A 17,264-nucleotide genomic window follows, 5' to 3' on the forward strand; every position below is an offset into this window, starting at 1 on the left:
CTGCCAACTTCCTTCCCATGCTCCCAGCGTTGCAACAAAAATAATAGGCAAGAAATAGGCAGTTAGCTGAAAAACAATATAAAGGTAGAAAGAGAGCGCTCATCAAAGCAGCGAGGAAAAGACTGCACAGAATGCAATGAAGACTTAGAATCATAGAAGATTAGGGTTGGAAGGGACCTCAGGAGGTCATCTAGTCCAACCCCCTGCTCAAAGCAGGACCCAGCCAATGCTTTGTCAAGCCACATCATAAAAACCTCTAAAGATGGAGATTCCACCACCTTCCTAGGTAACCCATTTCAGTGCTTCACCCCCTCCTAGTGAAAAAGCTTTCCTTATAGCCAACCTAGACCTCCCCACTGCAACTTGAGACCGTTGCTCCTATTTCTGTCATCTACTACCACTGCGAACACAGTCTAGCTCTATTCTCCCTGGAACCTCCTTTCAGATAGTTAAAGGCTGCTATCAAATTCTCCCTCATTCTTCTCTTCTGCAGACTAAACAAGCCTAGTTCCCTCAGCCTAGTTCCCTCAGTTCCCTCATAAGTCATGCTCCAGCCCCCTGTTTATTTTTGTTGCCCTTTGTTGGACTCCCTCCAATTTGTCCACATCCTTTCTGTGGTGGGGCGGGGGGGCAAAACTGGATACAGTATTCCAAATGTGGCTTCATCAATGCTGAATAGAGGGGAATAATCACTTCCCTCGATCTGCTGGCAATGTTCCTACTAATGCAACCAAATATGCCATTAGCCTTCTTGGCAATAAAGGCACACTGCTGATTCATATCCAGCTTCTTGTCCACTGTAACCCGCAGGTCCTTTTCTGTAGAACTGCTACCTAGCCAGTCAGTCCCCAGTCTGTAGCAGTGCATGGGATTCTTCTGTCCTAAGTGCAGAACTCTGCACTTGTCTTTGTTGAACCTCATCAGATTTTTTTTGGCCCAAATCTCCAATTTGTTTAGGTCACTCCGTATCCTATCCCTAACCTCCAGCATATCTACCTTTCATCTTAGTGTCATCTGCAAACTTCCTGAAGGTGCAATCCACCCCATCCTCCAGATCATTAACTTAACAATAGACAAAAGTAATTTATATAAATAACCAGACTGAGAGGCATGACTACAGCACACTGATAACAATGCACTTTGGTGTCTTGTCATAAAGCCACTATATCCTGTTCAGCCTATATTAGAATGTCCTTCAGTTTTTCCTTGGTGTAAGTGAATAGCAAAGTAAATGCAGCTGGCCAAGTGAGATTAGATAGCTATTGTTTATCACTTTATTGTTTAAAGTGTACTTTCCTCTGTGTAAATCATGGAATTCCTTTCACTCTTGGTATTAAATTTTTTTTGTTCTAGGGTGAAAAGTACAATGACTCTGCACCAATTATTGCAGATGCTTTATTACCAGATATTAGAATAGTATTCGAGATATTCACCAAGAAATGTAAAATACATTTAACAATGTAAATTCAAAGTCTTAAAATTATAATTTCCAGGGAGAAGTAGGTAAATTAAATTAACCAGATTTTCTGATTAAGTAATAGGAGTAGGCAGCTGAACATACAAAAGTATATGAACCAGAAAAATGCCTCTTGTACATCGCACTTGCTCTTCTTAGGCTTCCTAGAAGGACTGGTCGGGCATTTTCCTTCATAATGATTGTCTAGTGGAAAATGCCTGTTTTGTAAAATTGAAACTTTCCACGGGCTCTTGTCAATGTCACCTTCTGCCTGCAGAGAGACAGCAAAAATGAGGAGCCTTCCAGATAGGGAACTACATCCCAGCTGTGGTAGCCAGACTTGGGGGGAGGAAGAGGGAGCAGAGACATTGTGTGTGTCAGCTCTCCACCTGCAGCCTCCCTTTCTGGTTGGCAGCCCAGCAGAGCCTCTTGGCAATTTTGAAGGCTCTTGGCAATTCTACTTTCTGCCTGCAGGCAAACAGCCAGCAATCTGAAAAACTGTTTCAGTTCTCCAGAAATAGAATTTTTCTGGAAATCCCTTCCTGCAAAAAATTTCATGTTTTTGACTTTTCATCCTGATTCGGGATGTCAACATGAGAACATAAGAATGGCCATGCTGGGTCAGACCACTGGTCCATCTAGCCCAGAATCAGAGGGAATCAACAGAACAGGCAATCATTGAATGATTCCCTCCATTGTTGTCCACTCCCAGCTTCTGGCAGTCAAGGCTAGGGACACCCGGGACATGGGGTTACATCCTTAAACATCTTGGCTAATAGCTATTGATTGACCAATCCTCCGTGAACTAATCTAATTATTTTTAGTCGCATTATACTTTTGGCCTTCAAAACATCCACTAGCCATGAGTTCCACAGGTTGACTGTATTTTGTGTGAAGAAGTACTTCCTTTTGTTTGTTTTAAACCTGCTTCCTATTCATTTCATTGGGTGATCCCTAGTTCCTATATTATGTGAACGAATACATAACACTACCTTATTCACCTTCTCCTTATCGGTCATGATTTTTATAGACTTCTATCATATCCCCCCTTAATTATCTCTTTTACAAGCTGAAAATTCCCAGTCTTTTTAATCTCTCTTCATATGGAAGCTGTTCCATACCTTAATCATTTTTGTTACCTTTTTCTGTATCTTTTCCAATTCTAATATATCTTTTTTGAGATGGGCAACCAGAACTGCATGCAATATTCAAGTGTGGGCGTACCAAGGATTTATAGTAGCATTATGATATTTACTGTCTTATTATATATCCCTTTCCTAATGGTTCCTAACATTCTGCTAGCTTTTTTGACTGCTGCTGAACATTGAATGGATGTTTTCAGAGAACTATCCACAATCACTCCAAGGTCTCCTTCTTGAGTGGTAACAGCTAATTTAGATCCCATCATTTTGCATGTATAGTTGGGATTATATTTTCCAATGTGCCTTACTTCACATTTATCAACATTGAATTTCATCTGCAATTTTGTTCCTCAGTCACCCAGTTTTGTGAGATCCCTTTCTAACTTTTTACAGTCTGCTTTGGATTTAACCATCATGAAATAATTATTTTATCTGCAAATTTTGCCGCCTCGCTGTTTATCCCTTTTTCCAGATCATTTATGAGTATGTTGAACAGTACTGGTCCTAGTATAGATCTCTGGGGGACATCACTATTTATCTTTCTCCATTCTGAAACTGACCATTTATTCCTACTCTTTGTATCCTGTAATTTAACCACTTACTGATCCATAAGGGGATCTTCCCTCTTATCTCATGACTGCTTGCTTTGCTTAAGAGCTTTTGGTGAGGGACCTTGTCAGAGGGTTTCTGAAAGTCAAAGTACATTACATCCCCTGAATCACCCTTATCCACGTGTTTGTTGACCCCCTCAAATAATTTTAAGATTAGTGATTTCCTTTTACAAAAGCCATGTTGACTCTTCCCCAACAAATCATATTCGTCTATGTGTCTGATAATTCTCTTCTTTACTATAGTTTCAACCATTTTGCCTGGTACTGAAGTTAGGTTTACTGGCCTTTAATTGCTAGGATCACCTCTGAAGCCTTTTTTAAAAATTGGCATCACATTAGCTATCATCCAGTTATCTGGCAAGGAGCTGATTTAAATAATGGGTTACGTACCACACTTATCTGCAATTTCATATTTGAGTTCCTTCGAGCGTAGTTATCCAGTCACAGAGGGTCCAATAATATAACCCTCTGGTCTCCTGGACTGTATGAACCCTCTTTGGGAAATGGGGCCCTACAATTAGGATGTGACGTCACCAAGTGTAACCACAATGGTACTTCCATGAAGAATAATCCCCGAAGGTGTGATTGTTATGTACATATTACACTGGGTGTAATGTCCCCTTTGGGATGTTGGGTGTATGATGATTTACCCATTTTGCAAAATGTTACCCTACAGGTAATATGGATGCCAAGTTGGAAAAATCCAAATTTAAATTGGCCATTGCTTGAAGCTGAAAATATTCCCCGACCAGCAAACGTGTGGGAGCGGGTGCAGTCAGCGCTTTTCAATATGTCCTTTTGATCTATTACCTGGGTGGTATGTCCCAAAGAATGGTGGGTGCACCAAATTCATTCCAACCGTAGTGTATACGTAGACGGATTGAAACAATTTCATTGGTGAGTGAGGGGAAATACCTGAAATCATCGTTGAAAAAGAGGATTGTGGGCAGCAGGAAACACAGTACTGGGTACATGGAATCTGGGGGATGAGTGGGTAGCAAAACAATTAATAAACCAAAATTTGAAATTTCAACAACAAAATAATGAATTAATGGTACAGCAACTAACGGCAATTGCCATTGGATGGGGAAAGGCAGCAAAGGTGATCTTGCAGTTAACTCATTGGGCAGGAAACCTTGTACGTGGGTGGGGGATGGCTTTAGAAGGCTAACATGGAGAGAGGTGTTTGTAGGTATACAAAATACTCAGTTAACAATGTTAATAAATGTTATAAGGGATGCTTGATCAGAACAATGGCCTTCAGTGTTAAATCGCAAGGCTAGCCCATATTTATCCACAGTTGCAAAAACATACCCATCCACCTGGAAAATAATATCCCCAACCTGTGAGGCCAGCATTTGTGTAATAATTACCATGATACTGTGGGAAGGGAAGGCAACTAAGATGGTCCCCTGAGCCCTATGGGAGTAGCAAGAAAAGGAGGAGTGCGTTGGGAACCACTGGGAGATAGCTGGAGAGGGTGGAATGGAGTGCATTGAACTATCATTAAGTTAAACAATTGTATATCCAGAGGAGACGTCTGGATGTGCCCCTCTCCTATGACTAGGGGAGGTAGGATCAGTGGCCTGTTGCAAAGGGGGGGGCATCGAGGGGTAATGTATATGGGGTACAGAGTATTCTGTTGGGAATGTATGCAGTCCTGTAATATAACTAGGAGGCAAAATCACAGCAGCATATGACCGGATTATAAACATCTATACTCTGCTATCTGAACTATGGTGCACTAATGGATCAGTGGACCTAATTGTTGTGAACAATTGAACCAGGACCTACTATCCCATCCCGTACCAAGTAGTCGAATTGGTTTGGACAATACCGAATTTCACTGTGGACATTCAATTAACACACAGTATGGACAAAAGTACACACAAATTACAGGAGCAACTCACCATGACTGCCAGTGGTTGGACACACAATACATACTTCAGGATGGTGTTGACAGGATTTGAACTCCGTCAAAGGAGAAGAAGCAGTGTTTCTGGTGATAGCCGGTATGTGGGACTATACTGCAGTGGTCAGGACTCTTGGTGTTGCTGTGGATTATTATGGCAGCTGGTGTATTGTTAAGTATGCTTGTGTTACATTGCATATGAAAAGAGTCAAGAGGGGCACAACCCTATAATCAGTGACTGCTTTAGAACACATAAGTAATGTAGTAAGACCTCCCCCCCAGTGTAACAAACAACCCAGACCCAACCTTGTTGGGCCCACTATAATGGGAAGTCTGGATCACTAATTGGAATAGATGTACTATGGCCATACGAGAGAAGGTGCAGGGCACTGTGCTACACGGGGCAGTGGGGCAGATGGAGCATCGCCACATTCCATATTGATGCCTGGCCCTATCAGGAAATGTCACCATATGTCCTATGCTTTTCCAGGGATACCTGGGCAGGGGGATCCCAAAAGAAAAGGAAAAAAAGGGTGGAGTGTTAAAATATAGATATGTAGGCCTGCCTGTAAAGGCCTTTGATTTTTAAGTATGTTCTTATCACTTAGCTAGTTACAGGGGTATAAAACCAAAGAATCAAAATCACAGGCTGCCTGTCTATGCGCCTTTTCTCACTGTGACAGTCTGAGGCCATGTACTTTGGCTAAGCAAAAACAGCAGCCATAAGGTGGGAAGCGTGTGGTCACATGTGCACATTCCAAACAAATTACATTAAAATAAGGCAATACCAGGCTGTTAAGAAGGCGATTCAGACTAACGCCTCCAGATAAAGAAAAGATCCTAGAATGTTTAAAGAAAACTTTGTTTGATAGCATTCTGTCTGGATTCTAAACACTTGTCAACAGTTGCGGTTGTAGAATCTACATTTCGTATTGTTTGGTCATTGTGGTACCCACTTTTCTGATAATTTCTATCTGATATTTTGATTGTTTCTGTCTGTCGCATATCTAATTATAATCAGATAAGGTGGTGGGGTATGATTGGTTAGAGAATCGGGTAAACAATCCTAACATATTGTAAAAGAATTATCTTGTAATATTTTTTTTAAATGATTGGTTAAGATACACTATAAAAACTGAGGTCAAACAGGAAGTAGAGGGGGAGGAAATTACTGGTGTAAAGAATTGGAATTGATGCTTGCATGATTATCCCAATAAACCCATTATATTGCCTGCTGCTGGACTCTGGACTTCTGCTTCTGTCAGCGAACCAAGAACTGAGGGAGGGGGTCCTAACAAATACTATCTGGTCCTGGTGACTTAGTATGATTTAATTAATCAATTTATTCCAAACACACCTCTATTTATACCTCAGTCTGGAACAGTTCCTCAGATTTGTCACCTAACAAGGATGGCTCAAGTGTGGGAACCTCCCTCACATCTTCTGCAGTGAAGACTGATGCAAAGAATTCATTTAGTTTCTTCGCAATGGCCTTATCTTCCTGGAGTGCTACTTTAGCACCTTGATTGTCCAGTGGCCCCACTGGTTGTTTAGCAGGCTTCCTGCTTCTGATGTATTTACATTTTTTTTCTGTTACTTTTTGAGTCCTTGGCTAGCTGTTCTTCAAATTCTTCTTTAGCCTGCCTAATTATACTTTTACATTTGACTTGCTGGAGTTTATGGTCCTTTCTATTTTCCTCAGTAGGATTTAACTTCCAATTTTTAAATGTTAAAGGATTTAACTTCCAACTTCTGCCTCTCACCACTTTTTATACTTCATTGTTTAGTCATGGTGGCACTTTTTTGGTCCTCTATTTTTTTAAATTTGGTGTATACATCTAATTTGAGCATCTATTATGGTGTTTTTAAAAAGTTTCCATGCAGCATGCAGGAATTTCACTTTTGTAAGTGTACCTTTTAATTTCCATTTAATTAGTTTCCTCATTTTTGTGTCGTTTCTCTTTCTGAAGTTAAATGCTAGTATGGTGGGCTTCTTTGGTGTTTTCCCTCTCACAAGATGTTAAATTTAATTATATTATGGTCACTGTTACCGAGCATTTCAGCTATCCTTACCTTTGGACCAGATCCTGTGCTCCACTCAGGACTAAATCAAGAATTGACTTTCCCCTTGGGGGTTCCAGGACTAGCTGCTCCAAGAAGAAGTCATTTATGGTATCTAGAAACTTCATCTCTGCATTCTGTCCTGAGGTGACCTGTACCCAGTTAACATGGGGATAGTTGAAATCCCCTGTTGTTATTGAATCTTCTAATTTTATAGCCTCTCTAATCTTCCTGAGCATTTCACAGTCACCATCAGTGGATCAATAGTATATTCCTACTTCTATATTCTTATTATTCAAGCATGAATTTTCTATCCATAGAGATTCTATGGTACAGTTTGATTCCTTTAAGATTTTTGCTATATTTGACTCTATACTTTCTTTCACATATAATACCATTCTCCCACCAGCACAACCTATATGGGAATGTTCTCTCTGGCCTTAGCTTGCTCTAGACAAATTCCTCTTGGGATGTGGTTCTCTGAGGGTCTATTATTTCATCTGGCTGCTTTTGAAATGTTATTTTAATGTATTTATTTTTTTGATTTATAATTAAAGCACCCATCTGTTGCAGTAGGTACTTTTCACAATAGTTAAAAATATACAGCCGCACTAATAATATAATGGTCTACCTGCAACTCATTATGTCATGCATTTCTTTAGAAGGTAATCTTTTTGGATTTGCAGTTAAATATATAACCTCAGCACTGTTACAATGGTCCAAGAATTATAACAACATTAAACAGCTCACTTTGCTTGACAGTAAGCAATTATGGCTTTTTCCTGACCATAATACATCAGCCTGGGGGTGGTTTCATGTTACGCATTTAAAGTAGGCAGGCAGGTTAGAACAAGTGTTTTCTTGCCAAAAAAATCCTAATTCAACTAGGTTTTATGCAGATCTAGTAAAAAATCTTTTTCTTGCACAGTGGACAAAAGCGGAAAATATTTTAAAATATAATACAGAAATTTAAGACTAAAAGACAGTGGCATGTTTGAACATGAATCTGTCCTCCTCCTGGTCTTGGTGTTCATATATTTTGGAGAAGTCCTGAAACTTTCAGACTTCAGGTCAGAGGTTTAGATTAGAGATTTGCAGACTTATCATAGTGTGCACCACCTTCTAATGGAAATTGCCTTGTGGCTATGTGTGCTTCTATTCACAAGTCCATAACTCTAAGGCAAATACAGCAGTTGTTTCCATGGGGCAGTGATATTAGGAGAGTATTTAATTTATTTCTCTCTGTTTTTTACTGCAATGTAGCAGATGAAAACAAGGAGAACTATGTGATTAGCCAGCTACCCACAAACTATCAGCAAGGGCTCCTCTGACAAGATTGAAAACCACGGTCTTTTTACAGTCTGGGGTCATGGTACAGCAAGTTGTACTGTATCAGTGATAATGGGTTGAGGCTACCTACAGAGTGCTGTGATAGACACACAATGTCTCCATGCTTGCCAGGTGGGGGAAGGTATGTTCTAATGCTTCTTTTTTTGAAGGTGAAATATGGTTCTTCCATTACTGCCATCTTCAATCATCCAGAGTGGGTAAGGTGGAGTGGCATAGATTATGAGCCAGTGTAGCCAAGGATAAAAGATATCAGGTATATTAGGGATATAGCAGTAAAATATAAATATCAATTAATGTTGTAACACCGGGCCTACAGGCCTGATGCCTGTAAGATAGCCAAACAAGGTTTCAAGCCTAAAGGCAGGCTGACGTAGGTAGCTAATAGGGTCATTCGTCAATGTCTCAAGATAAAACAGTTACAGTAATAGATAATTGCTGATATTTACAAAATATATATTGCAATGTACCAGTTAAAGTTGATTGGAGTATTTTGGGGCTTTTTGCAGACAGAGGGTGTCATCAGATTGCTAATCACTAGTTGTTACGGTGATTGAGTGACATAAATGTTAATGAGTATAAGGGGAACTAACATGTTAGCCTATGAAAAATGGAGTACCCCTAGTTTAGTGAGGTGTGGAAATATAGATAAGGAAAAGGGGTTGAAATCTTCATGAATAGGCATAAATCCTAATAGGCATCAGTGTAACTCATTATAAGAGGTATAACCTGGCCTGTGTGCCAGGGGAGGTGCCAGGATGACAGCCATTGGTGGTGATGAGGACAGTGATGAAGATGATGATGAGCAAGATAGTGACTGACATTCCAGGGTTCCCAAGCAAGAGATGTGAGTAATGCCTGTCATAGGCCTAAACACTTTGTTCTCTCTTTCTGATGCTGTGGGACTGTTTATCTGCCTAGTGGATTTGTTAATGAAGGAACTTTTGATAAATTACAATTGTTTCTCATGTGCTCCTCAGTCTCTCATTCTAATAATATTGGTAATAATCCTCCTGATGCTGTTGCTGCTCAAGAGACCGAACCCTTATCAACCACTGCTGCCTAAGAATTAATCAATAATCAATGCACCAATCCATCAATTAAGCAACAGTAGTAAGTGGGTCTAATAGTGAGTTCTCAGATCTTATAGATGAAGACTAAAACAGAGTCCCAGCAACAGAAAGATGGAAATTTGTGAAAAAAGTGCTCAGGGAGGCTCAAATTCCAAGCCAGCCAACATCCTGATGGAGCCAAAGGAGTAGCTTCTATCTCCTAGTTATAGGATACTCTGTAACTGAGTGACCAGGTTGTCTGTGTATCTCTGACAAACACACACCACAGGATCCTATTCATTCTTTGTCTCCTACAAACCACACAGTCCCATTCACTTCCTCCACATTCACACCCACATTACAGTCCCATTTACTCTTCTCTCCCTTTCATACATTTTATCACTCCATTTATACAATATTAAGGAGAAACTAAGGCATGGTTGCTGGAGAAGGGTAGTGAGGAATATCTTCCATGAATACAAGGACTGAGCATTTTTTTGTTAATAATATGACTATATTGTAGGCTGTGTATCATTCACTTGCTGAGAAGGCTAAAAAAACCAGAGCCTTTGACATACCCAGTAACATCAAGGTTACACATGAAACAAACTACATGTAGACATATCATCAATTGGCATAAATTATCATAGTTCCATTTAACATTAATTTACACCAGCTGAGGATCTGCCTCTCAATCTTAATTGAACATAATCAACCTTAATACATAATTGCCCAGTAGCTCTAAGACAATGACCAGATCATTCTTCATCTCTTTGGAATGAATGGTGATAACATTAATCAGAGGAGCTCATTTGCTATTAAAGTTGCTATCTTAAGTGCTCTTTTGGAATTCCATTGATGCTCAGCATTCATTAGCATTAGCCAAACATTTTTATTTGCTTGTTTGTTTTTGTTCTGCAGAGTCAAAGGCATTGTGAGGTGAATGGACTAACAGATTATGAAGCATTTATCTATTTCTAACTGGCTAACCCAGCTGCGTCTACCAGAAGCTGGGTGCATGCCTGGCTAGCAGGTACTGTTGACTACAGCATACATGTTATTTGGCTGGAGGACTGGATATCCCATTTAGCTGGCTGACCAAGTCCATTTGGGGTCATGGTTGGGCCATTATAGTCCCTCTCTCTCAGTACTCTTGAGTCCTAGAAAGGGATCTTGCCTTGCTGCACGTGTGGAAAAAGAAGTTTTCTATGACATCTTTCTATTCACTATAGTGAGTGGAATGAGGTAGCCTTCTGAAATTACAGACAACCTCTGCTGTGTCTCTTCACCACTGTGCTGAATCAGCAATGCCAGACGGAATCCTGGCCTCTCACATCAGTCATTTTGGGGATCTCAGCACCATCTCTAGAAGTTCTGCAGGAATGCTGAGAAAGTCCTATAAATATATGTATATAAGTCAGAACCAGAGTCACCCTTCTGTCTACCATCCTGTGTTTTCTGTCTGCATTGTTGGCATGTGCAAGTAAGCCCCCACCTCCCAGAGAAAAAAAATATCCTTTTACCTCTAATATTCTACATAAACTCATTGTCTGCTGAGGGCAATCAACAGTTGTATATTGCTTTGAACTGTTAGTGTTATCACTAAATATTTCAATTACAGTAGAACCTCAGAGTTATGAACACCTTGGGAATGGAAGTTGTTCGTAACTCTGAAATGTTCGTAACTATGAACCAAACATTATGGTTGCTCTTTCAAAAATTTATATTGACTTAATACAGCTTGAAACATTACTGTGCAGAAGAAGAATGTTGCTTTCCCTTTATTATTTTAGTAGTTTACGTTTAACACAGTACTGTACTTTATTTGTTTTTTAAAATTTTTTGTCTGCTGCTGCCTGATTGCATACTTCCGGTTCCAAATGAGGTCTGTGGTTGACTGGTCAGTTTGTAACTCTGGTGTTCGTAACTCTGAGGTTCTACTGTATATCTCACAAAGTCAGAAAACAAATAGAATCAATATTACTGTTAAAAGTATTTTCATCAACTGAAAACATTTCTGTATTCATTTGTAAATGAATTACAGTTATTCACCTGTCATTGCCCCAGTCAAATTTTACAGAAACAGACAACAGCGTTTTAATTAAATGTGGTTTTCATGTCACATATGTGCTGCCTGCCTGCCAGTGTTCTTAAAAAGTGTTGGAGTAATCTGATAATCCAAGCAGAATAAAGATAATAGGATTTCAAAGATAACTTCGAGTCTGTGACAGCTAATAAAAAGACTCATTTTCTATGATAACCTAGGTCCCCACGCAAACGGTCAGTCAATAAAATGCAGGAGTAAGTTGAAACATGTTGCTACGTGATTCATGCTAACTGTAACACAAAAGATCCCAGTATAGGACCATGGGAAGGCTAAATTGATATGCAACAAATTGAAAGAAATATACAGCAAAAGTACTAATTTAGTTTATAGGCCTGAAAGCCCATCTAGGGGAAAAAATTAGCTGCTGCTCAAAACTTAATAATGGGCTTAGTGCGTCACTCCAAATACAATGGACTTTTTTGATGGTTAGGACCTTGAGTTGCTTTTCCATTTATTATTTTAGTTTCTGGAGGTTCCACTCCATTGCCATCCTTATGCTCTTTCCCCAGTTTATGAGCTAAATACTGTAGATTCTGATTCACAGTGCCTGACTTTTGTCCCATTGAAGACAATGGGACTACTCATGAGCTTACTAGACATGTGCTTACTTACCTTGCTGAACTGGGGTTTAAGTTGTCAGATGGCTTAGTTATTACCTATGATATCTGCTATCTAGAGTTAGTATTTTTAATAATAATATTTAGAATTTACATGGGGCTTTACATCTTTACATCAGAGGGTATCATTATTCTCATTTTTACAAATGAGGAAACTAAGGCATAGAGAAGTTAAAGGGCCCATGGCTACAGAAAGAGTCAAGTGGCAGAGATGGGAGTAGATAATAGGTCTCTTGATTCCCATCCATTACTTTAGCTGGTTCTTAGAGAGGACCATGAAGTGTTGTATGGGAATCTCAAATAAAGCAGGAAATCTTTCAGGTAGGAGATTATTCTCCTTCTTAGAATCATGGCATATGTGTATCGTTGTTCTTTGCTGTCATAACAATTTCTCTAACATTACTTCAAAAATGTGCCAGTAAAAGCCCCTACTGTGTTCCACCAGTGTATGTTGTCTAGAACCAGAGTTGTAAACTCCAGTTACCTTTGTGTTGCCATTCTGTCATGTTTGGTAAAAGTTGGACAGGCAGACGATCAGGTTGAGTTTTTTTGGTTTTGATTTTTTTGGGAGATGGCGGGGTGGTATTGAAGGAGGAGTGGAATCCTGTGTCAGTGTTAACATTAGTTTTAAAACCTTTCGAACTTTTCTGTGGATCCACCTTTGGTATTTTCCCCTTTTGGTAAATGTGGGCAGGGGAAAAATAAGTATAATAGTTGTTTACACCATTTTCAGGATCAGAAAGTCCCTCTCTTCTATTGACATAAATTTAATGTATCAACACGGGGAAATGCTCACTTTTGATTTCACACTTTCAAATGAAAAAGAGTCAGATCTTCCTTCTACAGTTTTATGGAAATGTCTCGTTACTGAAATGGGGGCTCAGAGAATAAAAGTGGGTTCCCTAAATCCTGTAGTGTCTATCAGGTACTATGGTTTTAGTTAAAAGAATGCAGATTTGCTAGATTGTGGCTCAACTTAAAAAATAAATTATTTGCTGGTGGTCTTGGTTGTGCACTTAAAGTAACTGTAATGATGCAATCTGTGTTTTATGATCCTAGAGTTGAGATGCCAAACTTCATAAAAAATACCACAATAGACTGGAATGTTATGAGCCTCACCTGCCAGCAGCAAAGTGGAGTAAATTCCAAAGAAGTACATTCTTATGCTCCACAGACAAAACACACAATAGCAAAGCAGAAAGAAAACATACGTGATCTAAAGGATTTTCTTCAAATTGCAATGCTGATATTTTCCTTTCTTTTAAAGACATTGACATAAAATTGAAGCATTCTAAGACTTCATAAATAATTCCCTGAGTTATTCAGCAGCCTTAATTAATTATGATTTTGCAGAGAGTGGAGAGATGGGAGAAGGTAACTGTTCAACCTCAGCTATTTAGAACGCATGTCATTCGAAACAGGGTCATGTCCCCTGATGTCTGTTAATTACATTAAGTAGTCCCTTCATTATCCAAAATCTTCACAGTCCATCATTTTTCATGTCCCCCAATCAAGTCTGAACTGTATCTCACTTCATTAGTGTAAGTGAAAGTAGTATATTAACAGCTGTTTTCCTTAGAGGAGTCTGAGCTTATGAGTATTTTCCATTTCTCAAAGTGTAATAACTGAAGAGAAAACCTTTCTTATTGTTAAAAATATCCATCTACATGCACCCAAAACTAAATATGCATAGTTTTCACCATTCAGTGTGTGTTGAGAAAAAGTGCTCATTTTGTTCATCACAACTCTAACATTTTTAAGAACTTTTTTTTTAACCTATGTAAAGTTACATTGACCCAAGTGCTGCTACATCATATGTTGTTGTTATCATATAATTAGCCAAATACCTTTAAAATGGTGAACTGGTTTTATGTCTGTTAATGACAGTTTGAAATCCTTCCTGCTTCAGTGACAGGAATTATCATTGCAAAGAGACTTCACATAATGCCTAAATATTTTTCTAAATCTGCTGTTATTTAACCCACAGTAAAAGAAGGCACCAACCTGGTTCAAGGAAAGTTGAATTTACTAGTGGAGTAATATCTCTCTACAGCATGTTCTTTTTCTCTGTGGTTTGCTACAGGACTTACTCCATCTAACAGAAGTTGATCTTAGAAAAATGGGAATTAAGAACCAAGTCCACCAAACACATATCCTTTCCAATATCCTGCTACTTCAGGAGACCAAAAGAAAAAGAGGTAAAATGTCTGCTGTGTTGTTTCCTAGAGGCTCAGAAAATGGATTAATGTTACTTTCCAATCAGAGCGGTGAGAGAGGCTGGATCAATGTATTCATTTAAGATACAGCTTTGTGATGAAGCCCACAAGATTACAGTAGTCAGACTGTAACAAGAATTGCTGATCATTGTGGGATGGGCAAGGAGGAGGAGATAGGGATCATTAATGCATTCTTATTTTGGTGTTTGTCATTAGAAGTCTCCATATTAGTATCACTCTCTAGTTCTCAGTCTTCAGACTAAAAACAAATAATAAAATTAACAGACAGTATAATTGCCAAAAGGCTGTGCCATGAATCACTTTTCCTCATTTCAAAAGACTAACCAAAAAGTCAAGACTGAGCCCTGTTCTGCAGAGATCGCTTCACTCTTGTGAGAAAAGAGGAAGTGAGTAGTGGGTGTTTGGTCTAAAGGGAGAATGGCTAACAGAGGCACTCTCCTCCCTCCTTTTCTATATTGGACCCTGTTGTGAAACTGTTAGGATTTAATTAAAATACATTTTGTTTTATTATGATACAAGTCCTTTTCCCAATTAAGTGCCAAAGTTCTGCTCAGAGGGGCTCATTACAGCTGTGCAGGAATGGCAACTTTTCAAAATGTTCTCTTCTGAGTGGAAAAACTCAGTAAGATGGTACTATTTAGTCTTTAAAATCTTTTGAAAAATGTTGTGCTAGATAACAAGGTACGGTTATGATGATGTCTCCCCAATAATTATAAAATATCCTGGGCAAAGGCTGTCACAGACCACACAGAAGCCAACGTTTTACTTTGATAATGTTTCTGCCTTTCCTTCAGAGGAGGTGGGAAGACATGACTGAGAATAGAACCATGTGTAGGGACACTATTCATAAATATGCTGTGTTTATTTATGCTAGTCTTCTGTGTTTGGGAATTGATATTTTGTGTGTCACGGTTGAAAAACAACTGTATGCTGTTGCAATCATAATTTTTTCTGATTTATTTAATCAATTATAGAAAAACTTATCTAATTCTGAAAATGTCACAGTAGGGTAATTAACTTTCATAAATCAGAGTATACACGACTCAGTAAACTCAGTCTCGCATTCTTGTAACCTATATTATGAATAGAATAGGAAACTACATAACTTGATTGTTGCAATGAGGCTAGGAGATGTTTTGAGTGGAACCCGCTTTCATTTACTTTTAAAGACTGGAATCGTGTAACTTTTCTTAGATACTTAAATAGTGGTGAATGGATTACTATTCTCATTGGGAAATAAATGTATAATCAAAGGTACTGCTAAGACTTTCAGCCACACACTGAACTGATTTCTAGACATTTTATATCAATTCAACCAACTCCACAGATCTGCCAAAAATCCATTAAAAGAACCATTACTGTACCTAAATGGCAAACTCTTAAATGAGCAGATACAACAGGAAAGAAGGCTTATCTCACAAGAATTGTACCAAACAAATGAAAATGTTTATATCTGTAACTTCAGTGCCAATGACGGATCAACAAACACAAGAACATTTCTCAAGATTGTGGATGAGAACTTTAAAAAATAAAACATTTAATCTTAGCAGAGACCTTGGAGATAAGGAAAATATGAAAAATAAAGGCTCAGGCAATGAAGCCCTTAAAAATGACATAAGAGTTTGCAAATAGTCTTTATATGCAGTGTTCTTTTTCCATATGATACTGATATCACAGAAACAATATTCCTTTTAAGACTTTATAACATCAAATGTGTAGGGCTAAATTCATCCCTGGTGTAACTCCAATGGCTTCAATAGTATCACAGCAGGGGTGAATTTGAACCAAGATTTTTATTCCTGAGTTGCAGCATATTTTATGTCCTCTGGACATACCATTCTATTACCCTGCAAGTTGTATCACGTGCTGGTTTGGCAATAAAATGTTGGAGTTTCCTTAGCTAAATTCTAACAATAATGTTGGTAGTTCATTGTACTGGAAAATAAACAATTTGGGTTGCTATTTTCCCTCAATTTCTCTTTTTAGTTAATGAAGAATTGTGTTTAACTAAAATATTCATTTCAGTCTGAGGTCAAATTTCACCCTGAGTTACCTTGTTGATTCCAATAAACTTACACCAGGGATGGATTACTCCATTATGTTAAAGAACTCTGGGAAGGCTGTAAAACAGATCAGTTCTGTCAGTTGAGCATGACTGCAGACTGTTTTGTTTTCACAGTAGGGACTAATGGCAGTTATCTAGTCTCCAGCCTATTATGAAGTGTTTTTGTTTTGTGTCTGTCTTTAACAAAGTGCTGTGTCTAGGAGCAAGAGTGCCTAATCATTTACACTGAAAACACTTGTTTTTCAGCACTGAACTGTACTGAACTCAAAGTGGAGCATGAGTTTTCTTTTTCACTCTTAAATAAATATACATTTCTCACCAAAAATTATACCACTGCATAATACAACATACTTTTCTATTGTCTTAATTTGGATTTTAAAAACAACCTAGATTAGCACTAAAATTGTTCAGTCATTTTCTATGGAGTACAAGACAAGTTATTTTAACGTGCAAACACTCTCAGAAGTTGTTAGATATTATTGAAGACACAGGCATGTCTTATTGGTGATTTTTTCATCTCTAAAAAGGTCTAATTAAGTGCAAAGGTGGAGGATTCTTCCACACCTCTGCGAACTCTGACAAATACAAGCTCCTGTTAAATACAAAAATATGTCTGCCATTTGGTGCTTCCTGATTCTGCCTCAGAAGTATTTGATT

General features: G+C 38.5%; 1 protein-coding gene across 3 annotated transcripts in view; it reads left to right on the forward strand.

Annotated features, from left to right (window-relative positions):
- The window catches only part of BCAR3 (BCAR3 adaptor protein, NSP family member), a 164,921-nt gene that overhangs the window by 42,407 nt on the left and 105,250 nt on the right, over positions 1-17,264 (forward strand). For 2 of the 3 annotated variants that reach the window (XM_067538442.1, XM_067538443.1), the window contains exon 2: positions 14,389-14,503. In XM_067538442.1, coding sequence (XP_067394543.1) covers positions 14,425-14,503 — 79 coding nt within the window. In that variant the 5' untranslated portion in view covers positions 14,389-14,424. Of the gene's footprint in view, positions 1-14,388; positions 14,504-17,264 lie in introns of those variants that run through there. The other variant, XM_067538446.1, reaches the window with a different exon arrangement.

Source organism: Emydura macquarii, unplaced genomic scaffold (assembly GCF_026122565.2).
Source record: "Emydura macquarii macquarii isolate MOO-44397 ecotype Brisbane River unplaced genomic scaffold, CSIRO-AGI_Emac_v2 contig_480, whole genome shotgun sequence".
Lineage (NCBI taxonomy): Eukaryota > Metazoa > Chordata > Testudines > Chelidae > Emydura > Emydura macquarii.